This window comes from Dama dama, chromosome 20, assembly GCF_033118175.1.
Source record: "Dama dama isolate Ldn47 chromosome 20, ASM3311817v1, whole genome shotgun sequence".
NCBI classification, from domain to species: Eukaryota; Metazoa; Chordata; class Mammalia; order Artiodactyla; family Cervidae; genus Dama; species Dama dama.
In genome coordinates, this window is record NC_083700.1 from 74,704,361 (window position 1) to 74,726,624 (window position 22,264).

At 41.0% G+C, this 22,264-nt stretch overlaps 1 protein-coding gene across 2 annotated transcripts in view; it reads left to right on the forward strand.

Annotated features, from left to right (window-relative positions):
* Positions 1-3,689: 3,689 nt before the first annotated feature.
* The window catches only part of WLS (Wnt ligand secretion mediator), a 113,442-nt gene continuing 94,867 nt past the window's right edge, over positions 3,690-22,264 (forward strand). Inside the window, exon 1 of one of the 2 annotated variants that reach the window (XM_061121643.1) lies at positions 3,690-4,040. In XM_061121643.1, the coding sequence (XP_060977626.1) occupies positions 3,935-4,040 (106 nt within the window). In that variant the 5' untranslated portion in view covers positions 3,690-3,934. The remainder of the gene's footprint in view (positions 4,041-22,264) is intronic. The other variant, XM_061121644.1, reaches the window with a different exon arrangement.

The following is a 22,264-nucleotide window of genomic DNA, read 5'->3' on the forward strand; positions in this document are numbered from 1 at the left end:
TTTTCTATTTCTATGTTACATTTACTGCAATGACAATCATCATATGCCACCCTTGGCTTCCAGAGGGGACTTTCTCAACTCAAGGAACTGAGTTCTTCTCTGTGCAAGCTGCTGTGCCAGGCTGTGAGAGACACAAAGGCTCAGGTCATACTCTCCTTGTTTCTAAGAAGCTTGCAAGCCAGAGGCGACAACGCAGCACATATATAGATAGGTGTGCAAACTTCGGTGCAGGGAAATATGCCAGATGGGCATTTAATCAGTAACTGCTATGTAGGAATGGGATTGAGGGAGGGGGAGGAGTTGCAGTGGGTCCACCTGCAGTTATTCATTTTTTCATATGTTCATTCATTCATTCATCCATCAATAAACATGCATTCCACATCCTTAAGAACTTCCATATGCCAAACCCTTCAAATAAATCAATGGATAAATCAGGATCCCCAATTTAAAGTCTAATGGTAAGAAACTGGAATGATCAATTTCAGTTGGCATAGTTGGATTGCACCCTTGGATTATCTGTCTTTTGGACAATCTATCCAATGACCACAAACCCTTGGAGAAGAGAATGGCTACCCACTCCAGTATTCTCATCTGGAGAATTCTGAGGACAGAGGAGCCTGGAAGGCTACAGTCCATGGGGTCACAAAGAGATGGACATGACTGAGTGATGATTAACATACACATGCACTGGTGATTGGGAGTAGGTTTTAGAATAGGATGTTTTAATGTCTAAAGATCACTGAGTGTTTTTCAGAGTTCAATACCAGATGTTGGCCTTATTAGCACTTTTGTCAAATAGAGTTAATCACTCAGGAAGCTCCTAAAATATGTTTTCCAAAAATAATTATAATATGATAAAATTTTAGAGCTGAGAAAGAATCAGTTAGTGATCAGTTTTACTAGTCTTTTAATACAAGGGTTTTGTTTTCACTTAAGGGCTCCTAAATTTAATTATCCTTATCATCAACATTATCATCATCATATCTTGCAAGAAAAGCAGATACTATTACTATCTCCATTTTATAGATGAGAAACCTGAGCCTCAGAATGGGTGACTGTGTAATGACTTACTGTGATCACATATAGCAAGGGGGCAAAGCTGGGATCTAGGCGCCATCCTAGATCCAGCAACTCAAATGCTCATGCTTGTTTCTACTTAGCTGTGTTATTCCCTTGGGAAATATGGATCTAATAGTCACTTTTAATATTCATAAAGACATAACAGACATTGTGAGTTTTTTTTAAAGCAGTTCAGGGTGATGAACATGTGTCTGCCCTACACTCAGTTTGGCAATTTTGGTAATCTCAGAGAAGTTAGAAGTATTGATAAGCAATTAGAAATATCTGTTTTTAACTAAATTGGTTGTATAAGTACCTGTTCACAATAGGGGATAATCTTTGTGAGGAACAGGACTTTATTCCAAGTCTCCAGTTTCCAGATGTGGACACTGGAACCTAAAGAGTTAGGCCAGTTATTCTGAAGAGATGCATTTGTGTGTTGTAACAGCTGATAAGAAAATGAATTGAGAACTCATTAATCTTAAACAAATAAACCAATGCAACTAGCTAAGAATATCTAATGGACACAATTCATACTTAAAGTGCATTGGATACCATTTCTTCTTAAATAGTGAAATGTGGTATCAAATGGAGAGTAAATCTTGATACTGAATCCTGTCAACCTTACTTTAGAAATATCCCTTGGTATTAAAAAAGATATTCTAACCCTAAGGCAGTATTATTTAAATGTGTGGAAGCTGGCAGCTTGCTGAAATGAGAACACAGAATGGGGAGTTAACTAGCGGTAGAGGAGACAGGACATTCTTTCTTCTTTTATATGATGCTCTGGAACCTCCTCCTGAAGAGGGGAAAAAAAGATGTAAAAAGTTCTGAAAAGGTAAAGAAGGAATACAAATAATCCACTGCTGGTCTATCTATGTTTAGGTACCAGTCAAACTGTTAACCCCAATTCTGTGCTCTTCTGCCCATTTGCCATTTGAACTGGTGTTCTTTAAAGATTGTTAATGACTATTTAGTGAATAACAGCTAGACTAGGGCTCCTCCAGGACAAGGGCAAGTGTCTTCATATCTTGGTACCAAGTACTTAGAAAAGAAAGCTTAGGACAAATTAAGTATGTGCCTATTGATTAAAGGATGAAAGGAAAGAATAAATAAATGGCAACTGTATCCCCAGAACTGTTAAAAACTGTTAGATGTCAAGGAGATGGAATATACATATTATATATATATATAGTTTGGCACCTGTCCTTAAGGAGTGTCTAGTCTAGCTGGAGGGTAGAAATGAACACTTCTAGTAAGTGTAACCTGTATGGCATCTTCTATAAGGGCAATGAAAAATCAGAAACAGAGGAGGGGGGAGACAGGACTTGGGATATTCCCTTGGCATGAAGAGGGTATAGCTGGAGGGGAGTGTCAAGAGACTAGGTGTGTAAGGGGTGGTGGGTGGTGGAAACGGTGTATGTATGGGAATAGGGTGTTACCAAACCAATGGTCTATTGGGCAGTGTGAGTGATACTGGCCAAGTGGCCAGTTTATGAAACATGGAACAACCAGGCCCAGGAATTTAGGCTTGATGGAGCAGGAAATCTCTAGGGTCCCACTTGCCTTTCCTCCTGAAAGTTAAGTGTAAATATAAATATATCCTTACAAAAAAAAAAAGACAAAACATTGTAACTTAATATGTGTTCCCTCTAAGTCAAATAAGGTCCCAGGCTTTTGAAATGCACACTGTGGGTTTGCTTTCATATTCACTTATTTATTCATTCCACAAAAGTTTACGGAGGACCTACTAGAGCTAGAATTTTGTTAAGCACCACGGGGGGTACAAAGATGAATAGCACTCGGTCCCTATCCCCAGGAATTTACAGCTCAATGGTGGAGACAAACGTGTACACACAAGTCCTTGCAATAGGAGGTAAGAACGTAAACACAAGAATTGTAGGGCTTAGTGCCTGAAGATATCAAAAGGAGGTGGTTTAGAAAATAAACAAGATTTTTCAGATGAGTTGGTTTTTAAATGAGGTTTAAAACTCCGATGGGGTAAAATATATTCTTTTAGGGCAAGAGCCAGAGTTAAGGCTCTGGAAACCTATGGAGCTGGGGGGATAATGTAGTAATGAACAGTGGCCTGATTTGGCTGGAGCGCAGGGTTCTTCAAGGGGTGCAGTGGGGGTATTTTGCTGGGTGTTTGCCCAATAACGAGGCTGGGATCTGGCAGAAGGAAGCCCAGCTGAGACTTTATTCCTCATCTCCGTGCTTTGACTTAAGCATCTATTGGGTCCCTTTAAAAAATTCTCCTCTTTCCTAAAGAGAGTTCTAGCAGTTGGGGGCGGGGACCATTTCCTAAAGTCAACGCGTAAGTTAAAGGTCTGCAAAGCTGCCCACGGGTGATTTGAATCTCGCACCAAAAGAGGAAACATGTGGGAAACGGAGTAGGGGGAACCCACTAAACAACAACAGCAGCCCCCTCAACCATACCAGCTCCTAGCGGGACAGGCTGTCTGCCAGACCCGGGAGTGGGACACCGGCACCCGGCGGAGCTCGGAGCCCCGCACGGGCGGGCAAGGGGGAGAGGAAGAGAGGGAGGGAGGGAGGGAGGAAGCGCGAGAGGGAGGGAGGAAGAAAGGGAGGGAGGCGGCGTCATGTGATCGCTTCCCTGCTCCTTTAAGCGTCCACAGGCGGCGGAGCGGCCACAATCACAGCTCCGGGCACTGGGGGAGCCCGAGCCGGCTGCGCCGGGGGAATCCGCGCGGGCGCCTTTCGTCCTGGTCCCATCCTCGCCGCGCTCCCGTACCCCTGAAGTTTTGCAGCGCCTGGAAAGGAGGCGAGGGAGAAGGGAGCGTGAGCGGAGAGGGAGCAAAAACACACCCTAAAACATTTATTTCAAGGAGGAAAGAAAAAGGGGGGCGCAAAAATGGCTGGGGCAATTATAGAAAACATGAGCACCAAGAAGCTGTGCATTGTTGGTGGGATTCTGCTTGTGTTCCAAATCATCGCCTTTCTGGTGGGAGGCTTGATTGGTAAGTGCGAGAGCTGCAAACTTTTCCCCCTTTCTCTCTTTTCGGGCCCCTTCCCTCTTTGCCTCTCGGGCTACTTGTTACAGTATCACTGCCTTGCTTCTATGATCTAATTAGTCCGGCTATTGTGCTTAAGAAAGCAGAGCTCCATGGGGCTCCGTGGGGCACAATCCAGTCTAGTGGCTAAGAGAAAAGGAGGGGAAAAAGTTTTGGCCTAGTTTCAGTATCCACTTGAAAGGAAAGAGGGGGGTGGCGGGGGTGGGAATCTTAAGCATGGCGACGGATCGCGCGAGGAAGCGCTGGGTTACAAACTTGATTGCTGCTCCCCCCGGCTTTTTCCCGCGTTCCCCCCTTTTCCTCTCGGTTCCTTCCCAATCAGCTCTGGGAGGGCAACGTAATCGACTTTATTAGGAACAACTGAAGAGTCGGAGAACTGCGCCCGGCGCAGCCCCGAGCCCAGTTACTGGGCTGTGATCTCTGCATGTGTAAACGCTTTTGGTTGTCTCAGCTGGGGGTTGAGAGTTTGCATTTTGGGTCCTGACCTTCGTGCCCTCTTGCTTCCTCGCCGCATCCCCAAGCCACCCCCAGCCGCGGCAGTTGGCAAAGTCCGAGCCTGGCTGGGAGCTTGGATGGGGTGAGGTTCGGTGGCAGAAAGTCCTCGGCCAGCGCCGCGGGAAGTTGGAGAGGTCGGAGGGAAAACGCCTATCAGAAAGGTGTTGCATTTGGCCTCTAGGGAATCGCCCTTCCCCCATTTCTTAGAGCCCCGAGAGCCTGCGTGTCTGGAGCCCCAGGTCTTGCCCTGGCGCCTCGGAGGGCGGCCCCCGCCACAGCCCCCCGCAGGTGACAGCTTCCCCCGGGAGACCTCCCCTGGCGAGTATCGCCCGAACCTCTCGAGCTAAACAGGCTTCCGGGTGAAGAGGATGGTTTCATGGACCTTCCACTCAGAAGACTCCCTTCTTCTCGCTGTGTCTCCGTCTCATCTCCATCCTCCCGCCCCTCCGCACGGTCGCTTTCCCCTCCCCCTCGAGATTCAGGACGTCCCGGCGCAAACTTCAGCGCCAACTTCGCCGCGGGTGCGGATGCAAGGCTTGGCTTCCTTATTTCGCAGATTTGTACAACTTTGCGGAGCGGAGAGTCCATGGAGGGGCTTTCTGCGAGCGTCTCTTTTCCAGAGCCCGCGTGGTGCGGGTGTCGTCGTGGTTGTGAGGGCTGCACAGGCTTGGGCACCCCGAGTGGTGTGCGTGGCGTTTTGTCTCCAGGCTGGGGTTGGATGGGAACAAATGAAAGGGAGTCTGGTTCTGTAAATCACTGTAACATCCAAGCTAACAGTTTAAACAAAGGAGAGTGGGTGAAGCTTTCTCAAGGAGAGAAATTACTAGAGGAGAACATGCCTTTCTCTGTGTATGTATCCACAAAGCAGAAAGAGGTTCCGAGTTTTCCAAGCTCATATCCTCAGTTTGGGTCAAACAGCTTAATTTTTTTTTATTCTTGAAAACCTCCCCGCCCCGACCCCGATGAGCTCCTGTTTAGCTAGGTGAAATCTCCATGTTACCCTGTATTGGATTTTTCGAGGCTCTTAATACATTCCCTACTGGGAGCTGAAGGCAGCCTTCCCTGTGCCCTCACAGTGATTATGCAGCGGTTACAATTATACCTCTTGTCTCCCTTGATGAGCAGTTGCAGTTAGATGCCATTGGATCTTGTGTGATTTCAGTGGCAGACCATAATTAAAATTTCTTGCACCTTGTGCTTTCAGAATTAAATTGGCCTATTATCCCTGTCTGACCTTCATCCTCTTTGAGGTTTTTGCACAAGCAGCGAACCATTACACACAGTGCCCTGGTATTTGTTGGTGTGTGTTTCTTTTTCCTTTTCTAAAGCTGATCTAGCCCATTATCCACTGTTGTTGTAGGTTTCTTAGAGCCTTTCTGGAACTGGCATCATTTCTGGAATCTTAATATGGAGGAGAAGGTCCAAGGGCACTCATGAGTGGCCGCTGGAGTTGCCATAGGTTCAGAAAGGTTGTGTGTTCAAAGAGAAGTTTGTTTGGAGTAAACTGGGCCAAGGGTTGTTTTTCCAATAGAATTTTATAGTGACCGTACCTGGTGACAATCTGAAAAAGTTAGTGATAGGTCTAGATTTCCCCTCAATATATGAACTGCTTCAGTCCCAGCTTTCCTTGAACAAGAAAACTATTTCTGTATAACACTTCTTGGGGAAAGTTGTGAAGTTTACCTCTTACCTTTCCTCCTCCCTCAGTTGCCAAGACTGTGTCCCTAGTTCTGGCCTGAAGGCTGAAAAGATCAGATCCGTTTCATTGTAAACACTTTGAATAGTGGCTTAGCCTTTATCTCAACCACTTAGAGAGTGATTTTTTTTTGGGGGGGGGGGGCTGTTAAATCTAAAACCTTAGGTATGCTCCAAGACCCAAATATGGGAAATATCAACAAAAGGTAAGTGATATGTTTTCCCAGCAAACTGGAAGGCAGGTGAAACTAAGCAAAGGATGGAACTTCGAGAAAGTGGACAAGTGGAATCAGTAGCTAAAGGAGCAGTGGAAAGTCTAAATCCAGAAACCTTTGCTTCCATCCTCCCCAGTAAAAGGAGAGCTCCTTCACTGCTCAACCCTGTTGATGGTAGGAAGTCAGGTATCTTGCTTATGCAGTGTCTTTCTAATTCATTTGCAGAGGCCAAGTGAGAAAGTGAAATTTTCACTTTGAATTGGCCTTGGTATTTTGGTATAATGTTCCTTTTTGATCACTGTTGTCCTAGATGAAAGGAAACATGACTGCCTTGAAAGGGGAGGAGCTGAATGGCAAAGCTCCTTATTCTAAGTGTGTAAGTACACCACACACATATTCGCAAAACAAAAATGACCCCCACCCCAAACAATATTGACAAACCATGCACCTAAGTTGGTGAGGAGGCACCTTTTCAGTTAACTAACAGGCTTCAATCTTCTCATTGGTAGGTTGATGAGTTTAAGATTCCTTTCAGTTATGAAATTGTATGAATTTCTCAGTGCTTTTGAGAGTTTTATATGACCTTCAGACCGGCGTTTGGTTATAGCTTTCTAGAATTGATGGAGGAAAATTTAAACACTAAGTAAAAAGGAAATAAGAGGGATCTTCCCCTACTCCAACAACCTTCTTACAACCGAGGTTTTTTATTTTGGTTTATTTGTTTTTGTACTTGTTTTGTTCATTTGTTTTGTGCCAGGGTGTATAAACCTTTAATGGGATTTTGCAAGAAGGCTCTGGAAAGCAATATCTTATATGGTAGAATTTGAGATACTTAAGAATTCACTGAATTATGCCGTGCCATGCTTTTGTACAAACTTTGAGCCTTTATAAAATCATGCATTTGATTATTTTCTTATGTATTGAGAAGGTTTCCTAAGTGGATAACTTATTTTGTATTTAGAATTCATTTAAAAATGTAAGAACCCCTGAAGGAAAAGAAAATATTTTTAAAGATATAGCTTAATCTTTAGCCTTCTTAAAAATAAGCCTGCAGAAAATTTAAAAAATAATTTTCCTTTGATTTCACGTTTGGTGAATTTTGTTCCTGGAGAAGCAGCTGCAGGGTGGTGGAAGGGGGGAGGGGAAGGAGACCATGTTCCCTGAAACAAGAGTGCAGCCGACTAAAAATCATGAACTTGATTCCCTGGTCTATTATGTGCAATTTGCTCAGCTTCAAATTAGTCATGTCTGGGAGATATAATGGTTGGAAAATCGGGTCACCATTCCCACCTGTTTTAAAGACTGGTAAGAGTATAAAAGATCAGGATTGGATGAATAGAAAATTATTGCATTGTTTTAAGCGTACCCATAAGTGGGAACATTCCAAACTTAAACCCAAATAAATATCAACAAACTGACCATTATTATTTCTTTAGGAAAGATTACTTTCTTTCAGAGGCTTAGTATGTGAACAATCTTTCATTGTTTTTTATTGCTGAGAATATTATGTGTGTATATATGTATGATGTACATACATATACACACATTTACTATCAGTTTTCTCAGTTTTAACATGGACTTATGACTGCTTTTCAAAGAGCTAGCCCATGTCTTTATGCTATTGTTGTTTGAATAGGTACTGTGAATGGTTTTGATCATGGTCCATTCATATAAATAGTTTTTGCTACTGTCACTTATTGCAAAGTGGCAGGATTTTAAGAAATTAAATAAAATTACAGTTATGCAAAGTGTATAAGGGTTTGTTTCTCAGTGTATTTGGTTTTAAGCTTGTGTGGTATTTATTTTAGCATATATTAATAATGCAATACTTGGCAGTCCTGAGTGTTTGGCTATCTGTTGAGAAAAGAACTAATAAACTGACTTGGTTGATGTTACTCCACATTTTTCTGTATTTGATTCTGCTTTTTATTTTGTAACATTGCATATTTGACTAAGCTATGTCATTTTTTTTTTGTCAACTACCAGAATATCTAATATGGTTGGTAAAAGTACTGTGAAACTTCAGAAATTCTTTTGTAAAGAGTGGAAAATCTTTTGTAGATTGAAATTACATTATTTAACTTTTAAAAAACAAAGCTGTCCCCTTGGGTATTGCAACAAAAATCAATGCTAGTGCTAACAATCTCTAATCATGCTTTCATCTAATCATTTAGTACAGCCTGTCTAGCCTTCGATTGGAACTTTCCCTTTTTCTTTTTCAGAGTAAGAAACATTTCCTTGAGATAATAGTGTGGCTTTGTAAGATTTTCAAGTTCCCTGCTTGGAACCCAGACCTAGACTCAAAGTCTTTCCTAGCTGGTTGACATTTTGCAATAATGTGGCCTTTAAAAAGATTTTTTTTTTTTTTAAATCCATGTAGACTGAGGGAAGATTCTAACCTTATCTTCCTCATAAAGATGTTTCTATGGAGATTTAGAATTTGAAGTTGTATGAAAGTCCTTCACTGAGAGTTCATGAATGGTACCTGCCTAGTGTGCAAAATATTGGTTAGAGCCTAATGTGTGCCTAGGACAGGACTACAATGCTGACTGGTGCTTAGAAAAGATCAGATTTGAAGCCTGAGTATCATAGGGGAGCCAGAGGCAGAAAAGAGTCCCTCTTAATACAGGTTCACTAACAAAAGATTTCCTACAATGAGGTTTCTAACATGATGATAGTTCTCACTTATTTATAGAGAATTTGAGAGTATGTGAAATGAGAAGCCTTGTTAATTATGTCATCAAATTGCTGTATTAATATTTCATCTTGAAATAAATATATTAACAACATAGATAATTTAATGTGCATTAAATGTGTACTGTGTACCAGGCTTTATTTAATTTGAGCCACACAAAACTTGCCACACTGATGCTGTTGTACTCATTTTACACACAAGAAACTGAGATACAGAAAGGTCTAGTAAAATTGGTCAAGGCCGCCTATTAATAGCTGCTGCTGCTGCTGCTGCTAAGTCTCTTAGTCGTGTCCGACTCTGTGCGACCCCATAGACAGCAGCCCACCAGGCTCCTCTGTCCCTGGGATTCTCCAGGCAAGAACACTGGAGTGGGTTGCCATTTCCTTCTCCAATGCATGAAAGTGAGAAGTGAAAGGGAAGTGTGTATGACTCTTAGCGACCCCATGGACTGCAGCCTACCAGGCTCCTCCATCCATGGGATTTGCCAGGCAAGAGTACTGGAGTGGGGTGCCATTGCCTTCTCTGGCCTATTAATAGCTAGTCAGGGTCAAAGCTAGGATTGGATTCCAGTCAATCAAGAATAATCAACTGTTAGGTACTCCTGTGCCCACCTGCCAAGGCCTTGACTTCTAGGGCTGAATAGAAATGATTTGAATGTAGGCATGATGAATAAGACTGCAAATGGAAATAACCTCCCATTTTTAACCATTGGGTAACATGTTAAAGGAAAAAAATTCAAGTCTGATGATAAGTGAAATGGAGTCCAGCTGTACTTAATAAAGCAGAGCCTTGCCAAGCTAAAGGAGGACAACTTCTGGGAAGTCTACATATGCCAGTCCACCCAGTGTCTTCAGGTTCTAACCAGTCCCTGTAATTCTGTGAATCATCTAGATGGCTGAGCAGCCAAGTTCATTAGCCACAAGGCGTTTGAGTTCTACGGCCTTAAGGAAAATTACTTGATTTTATTTTCTCTAGTTAGTGGTTTTAACATATTTAAACAGTTATAGAGGTCTAGGCTTTTTCAAAGGAAGAGGAGAGAATAAGTCAACTGAGGTTGTAGAGAGTTTAGAGGGTGTGGTTTGGCAGTGATAGCAGAGCAGTTGAAAGAAGAGCTTCATACTGAAAGTTGAAAATTCAGTTTCCCCAAAGGATGATTTTTGTTTATATACACACCCATGCCTAATAATGAGGGCGTTTCAAACCAGAGACTTGCATGCTGATACCTTGAATAGGTACATCTCGTTCTTTGGAAAAAATGCTGATAGATTTTCTCTATTGAAAGATTTACTGCTGTCAGTTTTGATAGAGACTCTAAGAGATAATGGGAGCCAGAGAGCATCAAGACGTGAAATGATCATGTCTGTTTCATTGGTCTTGTGTTTTCTCAGAGGTGGTATAATGGTGGTGCAGTAGAACAGACAAGTGTGCCGTATGTGGATGGTTCCCAGAAAGAGTGTCCAGATGGGGATGGGAATCGAGAGGAGGGTCTTGAGGCACTGAAGTTCTCAGACTTGACAGTGAAATGTTTTGCATTTTTCCCTTTTCTTTACAGGGCTAATCTAAAAGGATTGATAAATAACAGAAAAGATCAGCTGATATGTTTTAGAACAGGGGTCCCCAACTTCTGAGATCTAGTGCCTTATGATCTTAGTTGGAGCAGATGTAATAATAATAGAAATAAAATGCACAATAAGTGTAATGTGCTTGAGTCACCCCAAAACCATCCCCTCCCACCTGGCTCTGTTGAAAAATTGTCTCCCATGAAAACTGGTCCTTGGTGCCAAAAACATTGAGGACTGTTGTTTTAGAATACACAAAACCCTAAGGTTCTTTAGCCCTTTAAGACTAGCTCTCCCTCCCTCCCTCCCTCCCCCACCATGTTCCACACACAATTAAATTTTGTAGAGGAGCAAAAGCAATAATCAGAGTGTCATCTGACCAGTAGTGAAGGATTTGGCCAATTACGATATGTTGCCTTTTTGAAGATTTACTGGGTGACTATGGAAAACATTTTACATGTTGTGTTGATTTATTTAGTGAACATAACAACCTAGAGCAGCAGGTACTTTCTCCAGAGTTCAGATGAATCTGAGGTTCTCACTTAATCACATCAGGATCTTTTCGGGTTTAATAGAGATAGTCAGTAAGAGGCGTGGCATTCAAGTCCATGATCCTAAACTCAGTCAATCCATGCTCTCAAGTCTAATGTCACTCTCCTTCTATTGTTCCTTCAGTTTCTACTGGAAACAAAGAATCAAGTGTGATGAAACATTCTACACAAGTTCAGTAGAAGGTGAAAGTTCAGACTGGCTTGTTCTGATTTTACCCCTTTCCCAGACCATATCCTCCCATTATTGCCTGGGTACTATTCAATGACCTGGTTACTTTCTGTACAAATAATCCCAATTCCTAAAATATATTATGCTGGGAAAGCTTGAGGGCAGGAGAAGAAGGGGGAAACAGAAGATGAAGTGGTCAGATGGCATCACCAACTCAACGGATGTGAGTTTGAGCAAACTCAGGGAGATGGTAGAGGATAAAGGAGCCTGGTGTGCTGCAGTCCATGGGGTCGCGAAGAGTCAAACACAACTTAGTGACTGAACAACAACAAAAACATATTAACCTTTTTCAACAGCTACTGTAAATGTTGACCAGTGCTTGCAAGCCATGCTGGGGAAGGCTGAGCCTGAGATAATTATGCCCCAGCTCCCCCCGCCAAAAGAAATTATTGCACATAGCCAACAGTGACTGATAGTTGGAATCGAAAACTCATTGAAGTTCCTGACCTGAATGCCAGCTAGACTTAGCATACACAGTAGGTCCTGAATATTACTGTTGAATACAAGAGAGGTGGATGTGGAGGAAAGAGATAAGGGTAGAATATGGACTCAGGAAAGAAAAATTAAGGCCTCTGTAAACATATGAGAGGGCTTCCCAGGTGGCTTTGTGGTAAAGAATCTGCCTGCCAAGCAGGAGACACAGGTTCGATCCCTGAGTTGGGAAGATCCCCCAGAGTAGGAAATGCTAACCCATACCAGTATTCTTGCCTGGAAAATCCCATGAACAGAGGAGCCTGGCGGGCTACAGTCCAGGGGGTCACAAAAGAGACAAACTCCACTTAGTGACTAGACAACAACTACAAATACATGAGAACACTCTTTGGGTCTTAGCTTATGCCTGGATTTCCAGAATCTACTTCTGATGCCACACACTTTCCCCAAACTGAGCTAGTGTTTCTGTCTTCAATGCCTGTTTAAATCCTGGGACTCCAAGTGCAATTTCTGCTCCCTCTTTTTTCTTCCTACTCTATTCTTTTAATATTCCTTGGTAAAGGGTGTTTTTTTTTTTTTTTTTTTTTTTTCACTGACCCATAGGAATTATAGGGCCTTCTTAATCTTCCAGTTAATTCCCTGGGTTAACTCAGAGGCTTTATCCACAAATACACATTTCCAAGAAAGCAGAAGTGATTGAAAGAAGAGGCCAAGTTATTACATTTGTTTTGGCAAGGCATTATGATTTTTCTTTAGGAAGAAGGTAACCGATCCTTAAATGATGCAGTCCGTCCCCCCTCCCTGCTCCCTGCCCCGCCAGTCCCAGATTAATAAGGTTAAGCTCGTGAGAGCTGGCTAGGGGCCAATTAACTGCTGCTTTTCATTTTGGGCTAAGCTCCTCCCAGAGAGACAGCCTGGTGTCAGGGCAGCATCATGTCGGTGAGATGAACTTGACTGTAACTCAGCAGACCATCTGTGGTCTCCGTGATCTCAAATAAGTTACAGAAGCTTCTTGACTCCAACCCTCAACTGTGATGTGGGGCAGAGGCCTCCTATTTCATGGATGATTGTAGTGAGGAAGCCACGATCCCGAGGACAAGGCACCCTCTGGGTTCTCATGGAGCCAGGGCCACCAGAGATGTAATTCTCAGAGGACTTTTTGCTGAAAACATCTGCTTAACCCTGTATCCGTCTCTCCTACTTTTCTTTCTCTGTACCTCTCTGCTCTTAGATTTGGAAAAATGTAGCCTTGAGGTCGTTTATTTTCTATTCTTTTTCTTTCTTGAGTCACCACCACTTTGTCAAACACCTCCAGATTCATGGATCAATTTAGACAGAGGGGAGTGAAATAACCCAAAGCATTACTCATTTTGGGTTTGAAAGTGCATACAGAGTTCAACTACTTTCTAACATGGATTCCCATTATAATTGTTATGCCTCATAAGGTGCCTTCCCAAGATGGTAGATATAATAATATTGTTGCAGATAACTAGTGAAAAAGAATATGAGTCTAAGTTGTTATCCTAAAGCATGCACATTTTGCTCCAGGTCTATTACTTTGGCTTTATACACAATTTTAATAGAGGTTGGTTATGCCATTTTCTAAGTCTACAACAGTTGGGACGATTTGCCATAGAAGCTCACTGGCAGCAAAGAGATGTAGGCATGTGGTAAGTAATAGGAGGACACAGGAAGAGAAAGGGAGCATTCCCAGGGTTGTGGGGTGTCTGGATATAGGCAAATCATTTCACACTAGAACCCTCTCCCACCCCCACTGCAGTGGCTTCATTATGTTATAGGCTGGCGCATGTTAATTGTTCCACTCTAAAGCTGTGTGATCTTAATGCTTGCCATGGGTGCAGCTTTTTGGATCCACAGTATCTGTCCAGTTTAGTATTATTTGGGCTCAATGGGAGCTGTGGAACTTTCTGCTATTAAATTGCAAAGTTGAAAGGGCCTTGGAGATCATCTTATCTCACTTCCTTTGAGGAGGGATCAGAGTCCCAAGAAAGGGAAGAGGCTCAGTTTACACAATTAAGTGTCTTGGTTTAGACTCAGACTCTAATGACGGTCAGCATTCCAAGCATGTATCTCCTCCTGAGTTGCAGGGTGAATATCATCAGATTTCTATCTGAGACCTTCGAGTTATTGGGCAGAAAATTCCAGTTTGTGGTTCTTAAAGCTCTGTTGACTTTTCTGTTCCTTGAAAATAAAATAGTAATAGCTTTACTGTCCTCTCCTGCTTGCTTTTGTGTACTTAATATTCTTAGCTCATTTCTTATGAAGCAACAGGATTGTATGGAATGTTAAGCTGTTCTATGTCGATTTTAAAGAATACTACATACTTAAAAACAAGCTAAATTCCTTGCTTTCTGAGAGTGTAGTATATCCCCTTTGTCCTGACTGAGCAACTGTAAATTTAAAATTAAAAAAAAAAAAAAAAAAAATACATGTACTGTGGTCCTTACCAAATCCAACCAAAGTGCCATTCTTATGTTTTAAGACTTCATCAGTCTGAAGCTTCTTGTCTAAAATTTTGTGACTAACTTTTGTGCTTCCAGCGGGTGTTTGTGGCAGGCATAATTCTGAAATTGTAGTGAGTTTAGGGGAAGTGACGTGTCCTATATTTTTTGGATCTGTTTTGCATACCAAAGAAACAACAAAATTGCTCATGCTTTGTTTCTGCCATTTCTTCACTCTGAAGGTAATTGAAAATTCAAATTGCCAAAATAGGGCTTAAAATGTTGAAGGCCTTATGCCATTGTGACTGACAAGCCTATTTTTGTGATTTTAGAGGTACAAGTATTACAGGGTAAATTCTTTTATTTTTGTTGATATTAAGCAGAGTCACAAAGCACTGTTTTTTTGCGTCCTCTGATTTAGCTATAATTAATTTTTTTTTTTTTTAAGTCTGTGTTTAGCATGCAGGTCTTCAGGTGATCACAACCAAAAAGTTGAGTTCCATATTTGTGAAACCCAGCCATCTCTCAAGGCAGATCAGGTTTTTTTTTTCCTGTTCGTTTTACTCTGGGTTCTTATGTATTTTATCTGCTCTCATTTAGGTTGTAATTCGCCTGAGAATGGAATGCCTCAAGTGGAGAAAACACACATCCCCACATTCCTTTCTTTTCTCTGGTCTGTTGAGCTAGTCCTGGCTTGTGTGAAATGGGCTCTGACTTTAGCTCCTGCGTGCCTGGGCTATGGGAAGTTGTAGATAAGATTTTAACTGAAGCTTTGGAAAGATTGCACCAGGAGCCTTACTGTCACTTAAAAGAACACACCTGTACTTAGAAGGGATCTGCTTCTGCAAAACTGTGAGGTGGAGGTGGGGAGGGTGGGGAGGGACTTGTCTGTGTCAGGCAACTCCAGGGCCTTGGACATCGTTTCAGGCACCCTTCCTCCTAACTGTATAGCATTCGCCTGCTCATGAGCCAGCCCGTGTTAAACCCTTGGCTGGCATTGGTCTTTGAACATGCCCAAACGGAACAGAGTTCTGCTCTATGAGAACATGCTGTTTCTGGATAATAGGTGATAAAAGAGAAAGAAACAGGATAATTTGTAGACACCCAAGATTTTTAAATGAAAAGTATACTAAAGTCACCGTTCAATTAGCATTTTCTTTTTTCCTTTATAAATATCAGGAAATTCTTTCATGTCCCTTCTTCTCTACCCTACCTACCTGTTAAAAAAAAAAAAACAGAGAGAAAATATAGTTTGGGAGAAAGATGAGCAGTAGGCTTGGTATTTAAACAAAATCAGCAGTAGTATCTATTTGAGAAGATCACATTTCCAGGTCAGGATGTGGTTAGGTACTGATACCAAGTCTGTCCAGGGAAGCCACTGACTCTCTGTGCATCTCATGTTAGAGTAACTCTCCCTGCGAGGCAGCGCTGGTACAGAAATTTGAAAGTTGCCTTTAATGACTTGGGGTGCTTATAAGATTCCTAGGAAATTGTTGCACTAAGAAACAGCATGGTGTTAGCTCCAAGTTTTCCATATGTTTCTGTTCAATGATAGACTTACTGATCCTTGCATTCAAATAATCAGATTTTCTAACAAATGGCATGCAGTTTTATGGTTGATCAGTGTGTGTGGTCTGGTTTGTTATCCAACTTGGACAAACCATATGCATGTTATGAACCTCAACTTTCTCAACTAAAAATGTCTCCTTCATAGGTGGTTGTGGGTTTAAATGAGACACGTTACCTGCGCATATGTGCTCGATTGATCAGTACACATTAGCCATTTCCCTGAGTTCGAAGTTGACAAAATTAACTTTTTAAAGTTTTTTTAGTCATCCCACATCTAGTTAGGCTCATGGCAGCTTATTTCTGCCTCTTAGTGTGTTACATAAAATTAGAACCCCAGCCACCCTGCTTGATCACTTTCCCATTTAGCATAATCCATGCAAGCCAACAGTTCAAGAAGCATGTCATCCATACATTTGGTCAACTAGAGCAATTAACTTTTTGATCCGGTTAGTGATAGTTTTCATTAAGATTTAATTTGAATCTTAAATTTTGCCTTTGAAAATGCTTGCCAGTACTCGTGGCTCTTTGTAGCATAGATGAGCCTAGGTAGCTTGAGTTTTAAATGACTATCACTCAATGCGTGGAAGAGAGATTCCATCCATGCTTGCTGCATAGCAAATCCCAGTTGTTCATCTGTTTTACATTATAAAATTGAAGTCATCATCCACTGGGAAATGTTTTTGCTTCTAGATAGAACGTAAATGACAAAGACATTTGAAAGTCAAGCTTCAAGGAAAAAAATGATCTTTCCCTTATAAAATATTAACTAATTCTGAAACTTTAGCTGGAATTACCATGGTGTATCATAAGGAATTATAAAGAAAAAATAAAGTTAAAATATAGTTCCTATAAGACTGTAAGCTACATGACAACATGTCATCTATCTTGTGCATCTTTATTTTCCATGATTACCACAGGGTGGTATGGTATAGATGCTCAGTAATACTTTTTTTTTCCCATTTATTTTTATTAGTTGGAGGCTAATTACTTTACAATATTGTAGTGGTTTTTGCCATACATTGACATGAATCAGCCATGGATTTACATGTGTTCCCCATCCCGATCCCCCCTCCCATCTCCCTCTCTACCCGATCCCTCAGTAATACTTTTTGAAGAAATAAACACCTTGCATTTTGGACCTGTTACAGAGGCAGTCAAAATACTTCAACTTTAAGATCAGCCCTAAAATTTGTAACACTCTCTTCTGGGCTAGTCTTTTATAACTAAAAAAAAAAAAATTTATTTGTCCAGTTTTGGCTGTGCTGGGTCCTCAATGCTAGGTGTAGAAACTAAGGCTCTTCTCTAGTTGTAGAAACTAGGGCCCAGAGAATGTGCAAGGAGAAAAGGTTTGAACGAAAATTACAGACTGCTAGAAGAATGTTTCATTACCTATGCCTACTGTTACACTGATTATACTACCAGGTCTGATTTATGTATTTGGTCTTTATTTGGCCATAAAGGCAGATCAAACCAGTCAGTCCTAAAGGAAATCAACCTTGAATATTCATTGAAAGGACTGATGCTGAAGCTAAAGTTCTAGTACTTTGGCCACCTGATGCGAAGAGCTGACTCATTGGAAGAGACCCTGATGCTGGGAAAGACTGAAGGCAAAAGGAGAAGAGAGCAGTGGAGGATGAGATGACTAGATAGCATCACTGACCAAAATGGACATGAGTTTGAGCAAACTCCAGAAGAAAACGAAGGACAGTGGATCCAGGCATGCAATAGTCCACGGGGTCTCAAAGAGTCAGATGTGACGTAGCAACTGAACAATCCATACTAGTTGATAAAGTTTGCTTGGAAAAAGGGAACACACCTTGTACATGAGTTTTGAATATTCAGATGGGAATGTGAACCATAATAGAGTTTTGTGATTTCTTTAAGAAGTAAATGTGTTTCTTCTGTTCCATGAGGGCTGTTTTTTAGGAGCTTTTTAAAAAAATATATGATTTGCTTAATTTTTAAAAAAAACTTTTAAAGATGGAAAATGCATCTTTCAAAGTTTTCTTTCTAAAATTTTGCAGATGTATTTATGGTTCTTCTTAGAGATCAGTAATGTATTTATGATGTCAACTTTTATAACTGCCCTTGACAAGACAGCATGAGACATTCGAATAACCACCTCTGCATTCCATTGTATTCAGCTTGTCGGTCTGGTGGGTGGGAATGAATTCATCCACACATCCTTCCAGGTTCCTGAACAGTACTGAAACATGCTGTGCAGAATATGTGCCTGCCGGCAAACAGGAACCCGGGCCTATTGACTTTCCAGTGGAGATGTGGGAACAGAGATTTGAGAAGGAGATGTAAACCGAAAGAGAAGGAAGCAAAAACCAAGGAGAAGCCACACAAAAGCTGGACTTGGACTTCTCTTAGCCACACCTACCTTTCATCTAGAGGTGGGAGTGTTGGGGAGGGGACACAGGCTGGCACAAGAGTCGGGGGAGAGGTAGGGGAGTGATGAAGAGAAAATGGAGGCTTGAAAGAGGCCACAGGAACTCCTCCTCGGTTGGGTCATCACGCATCAGCATTCAGGCCTTTCCCTCTAAAATAATGGCACTTGTGTATGTGTGTTCATGCACTATGAACCTATCTACTGCTCGAAAGGCTAGGTAAAGCCACACTGGAAATGGGAGTTTGCTATTCTAAATGTAAGCAAGGGTTTGGAAGGACTGAATAGAAATCCTGGTTCTTAACAAGGCACATAGCCCTTGTTGGCTATGTGGTCTTGAAAAATTATTTAAACTCCGAGTTAGAGTTTCCTCATCTATCTCTTGGGTAAAATAGGAGTAATAGTGCTTGTTTTATAACATTGCTGTGAGGATTATGTGAAATAATTTGTGAAATGAAAACTGTGTGTATAGTAACTTGCAAACAGTAAGCACATAGACTGTGCTGCATGTTATTTTATTATTAGTCTTATTCTTTTAACCCAAGAATGAACTCCCAGTGTGAAGTCTCGCAGAGTTCATAAAAGGTTTTCTGCCTGCTCTGAACCTGGATACACTGGTCCAGGGAGAAGAAGGTGGTTCTAGAGTCATGTTTAGATTGCTTATGTGAAATTAAACTCTAGTGACTAGAAAGACACATTTTTGTTGCCTCCTAATTTTATTTGTTTTCAACAAGAATACAATGATGTTAAAGGAATTAAAAGCAAAGAAAAAAGGAAAAGAATCCTCCTAAAATCCACCATTTAATACAGTTCCATGTTAATTTTTTATTCTTTCACACTTCTGTTTGACTATTTCCAATTTTATATAAAAGAAATGTAAAAGCCTAGTTAGCAGAGGCTCAGAAGTTTATTGTTTATGCCTCTACCAATTATGTGCTTTCTTTGGAAATTCAGCAGTCAGTTCCTCCTCTCCTTCTAAAACTCCTCTCTAATACTTAACTCAAGATTGCTTGTTGAACCATTGAACCATGGGAAATTCATTTTCAAAATCTGCTTAATTGCTGTGAGACTTTTAATTTGTTCTGGATGATGGTGCTAATGTCTGGGAACTGGGACTGAAGCCCTCCAAAGTTGTTAATTCAATCAGCTGCTGTGTCCTTGCCATGCCTAATGAAGGGGGGGGGGCATCCAGACCCCTCTCACAAAGAGGCTGGGTCCCTCCTGACCACCTCGTCAAAGATGAATAAGAGGGGCCCCCAAGTTAGGTCGAACACTTGGGGCAAATTACCAGGGTGTCAGTCCACATTTTCCAAAGCCCTGGGTTGTGCTTCCCCAAATAATTATTTGGTAGGTTTTATGTAGGACTCCAGAGTTTTAAGGCATGGTTTTTGTGTGCATGTGTTCATACCTGCTAATCTGAAAAATTCCTTAATCACTGAGAGTCCACTTGGCTCTGTCTGCAATCTGTAAGATCATAAACATAACCTCCAGACTATTGATATTCCTGTTAACCACTGAAGTTTTCCATGGCGCGACTGGTGAAAGCTTGCTCTGTCTTCATGATAAATTAGCTTGTTTATTCCTCTTCTGCTTATTTCTATCCTGCTGTTGGTTAGTGTAATGAAGCAGAAGTCCATTGTGTATGTTCATTGGGTAGCGATCCTCTGGCACCAAAGGGGGTAATTGAGTAGAAAGGCAGAATGCTGTTGGTGCATGGGAGAAGTTAACACCACATGAGGTCACCAGGCTTCAAGCTTTAATCAATGTGGACACAATGCAATTGAGATTTTGAAAAGGGTTTGTTTATAGTGTGAGAGTAAGGGTCAGTAGTTAATTTGAAATGCTGTAGGTGTGTTTTCCTTGAACCAAGAAGGTACAGAGCATGTGTCATAGAGGATTGTAAATATCCTCAAGGGAGGGATGTAATTGGGGTGGGGGTTTAAAAAGAAGGGCATTTGAGAACTTCAGTATTCTTATTATTGACCCATCCATTTTTTATTTAAACTTTTATCATTCTTCAAAACTGATAAAGAGAGTGTAGAAAAAACCTTAAGTCTATAGTATAGAGGCACAGCCTTACCAAGAAACAACCTTTTTTTTTTTGCTTTCCTTTGGGAAGATACTTGAAGTGCTATAAAATATCATTAAATTACTAAGAGTAGTACTGAGTGCTAGTTCTCAAAGAATTCTCACTCTCAAACTCTCAAACATTTATATCTTTTGGATTGTTAATTGCAGGGGCTTGAATGAGATAGAATGAAAACCCTTAACCCTATACTCGTTTATGTTGCTGCCTTTTTCCATTTCAGGCTCCAGTCTAAACCATGCATGTCTGTCTGCTTTTTGCATTATCTTTGACTTTTCTCTCCATTACTTAAGTATCTTAAGTTTCAACAGCATGGAACACCATACTTTTTAATCCCTCTTCCAATTTGAAAGTGGAGAGGGATCTGTCCTTTTGTTGCAAGGAAACTGCAGACCAACGTCTGGTTTTCAGAAACGACTGTGGGAAGAGAATGTGAAGGCTGTGCAGAGCTGATGACTAGATAGGGACTCAGAGATGCTTTGTTAAGTACATGTTAAACCTTTGATTAATTCATACTCCTAATACCTCGTATATGTACAGTGCTTTTATCCTTCACACTTTCATAGGAGTTATCGCATTTGATCTTACCAGCAACTGAGACAGGCCAGTCTACCAGGAATATTCACATTTTTAAGTCATGGACACTGAAATGGAGAATAACTGTGTTTGTGGTTGGTTTTGTTTGAGAGGGATTGATTTGGTGAGATCTATTTGTCATGGAATTACTCTGAGGATTTGAAGAGTAATTGCTACATGATGATAGGATAAAGAATGGGAAAAGAACTTTTTATTTATTTATTTATTTATTTACCCAGGGCTCCGACGGCCTCCCCGCCTCTCCCCTCCCTCCTCTTTTTTTTAATTTTTAAATATAGAGAATTAATTTTTGTAGAAGTTGCTGTATGTTAACCAAACATTACTTTACGAACTATCTTTTAGGACAAGTTCATGCCATCTGTGGTTCATCATCTTTAATTTCCCCATATAACACTCAGCTGCTCTCTTAAACAATTGTTAAGCAAATATGTAAAAAATATCTTTGAAGGAACAACAGATTTTAGCCATTGAAGGTGTTCAGGTGTTTTGACCTTTCCCTGAGCAGAATCTCAGTCCTTAGAACCCTATGGAAAATCTTACAGACAGAGCCATGGAGCACCTTGAGATAAGAGTGAAACGAATTTACTAATCTTCGCTAGTAAATGATGCTGTATGGTTACCCACTATAGTAACTCTTCCCTGGCCTGCCTTTCTCCCTTCAAGTCATGCCAACAAATATGCATTGAAAGGCCATTTCTGGTGTTGGTATGATAGCCCATAGAATGGATTATCATAATTAAATTATCTAATCTCCTACTGTTGGACATTAATGATATTTCCTCTTTGGGAGCTATATAGTAGCAATACTGGGAAAACCTCTCTTGTAGTTAAATTTTTATTCATTCCCTTATTTTTTTTTAGCAATTTCACATCTGTGAATTTATCTGAGGTCAAAAGTCATGCCAAAAAATTAAGACAAAGAAAAGGAATTTGCCTGGCAGTACAGTAGTTAAGACTTTGCACTTTGATCCTTAGAGAACTAAGATCCCACATGCCACATGGCCAAAAAAAAAAGTCATGCTCATTTTAAAAGATTTTGATAATAATCTCCGCTTACCCTTTGAAATCAATAATAACCACTCGTATACCTCATAAGTCAATCCTGGGAGTGTTCCAATCCCTGAATCTTGGCCAGTACTAGGCATTACTTTTATTTTTTTTTAGCAATTTCGCCAATGTGCCAAGAATGTTGT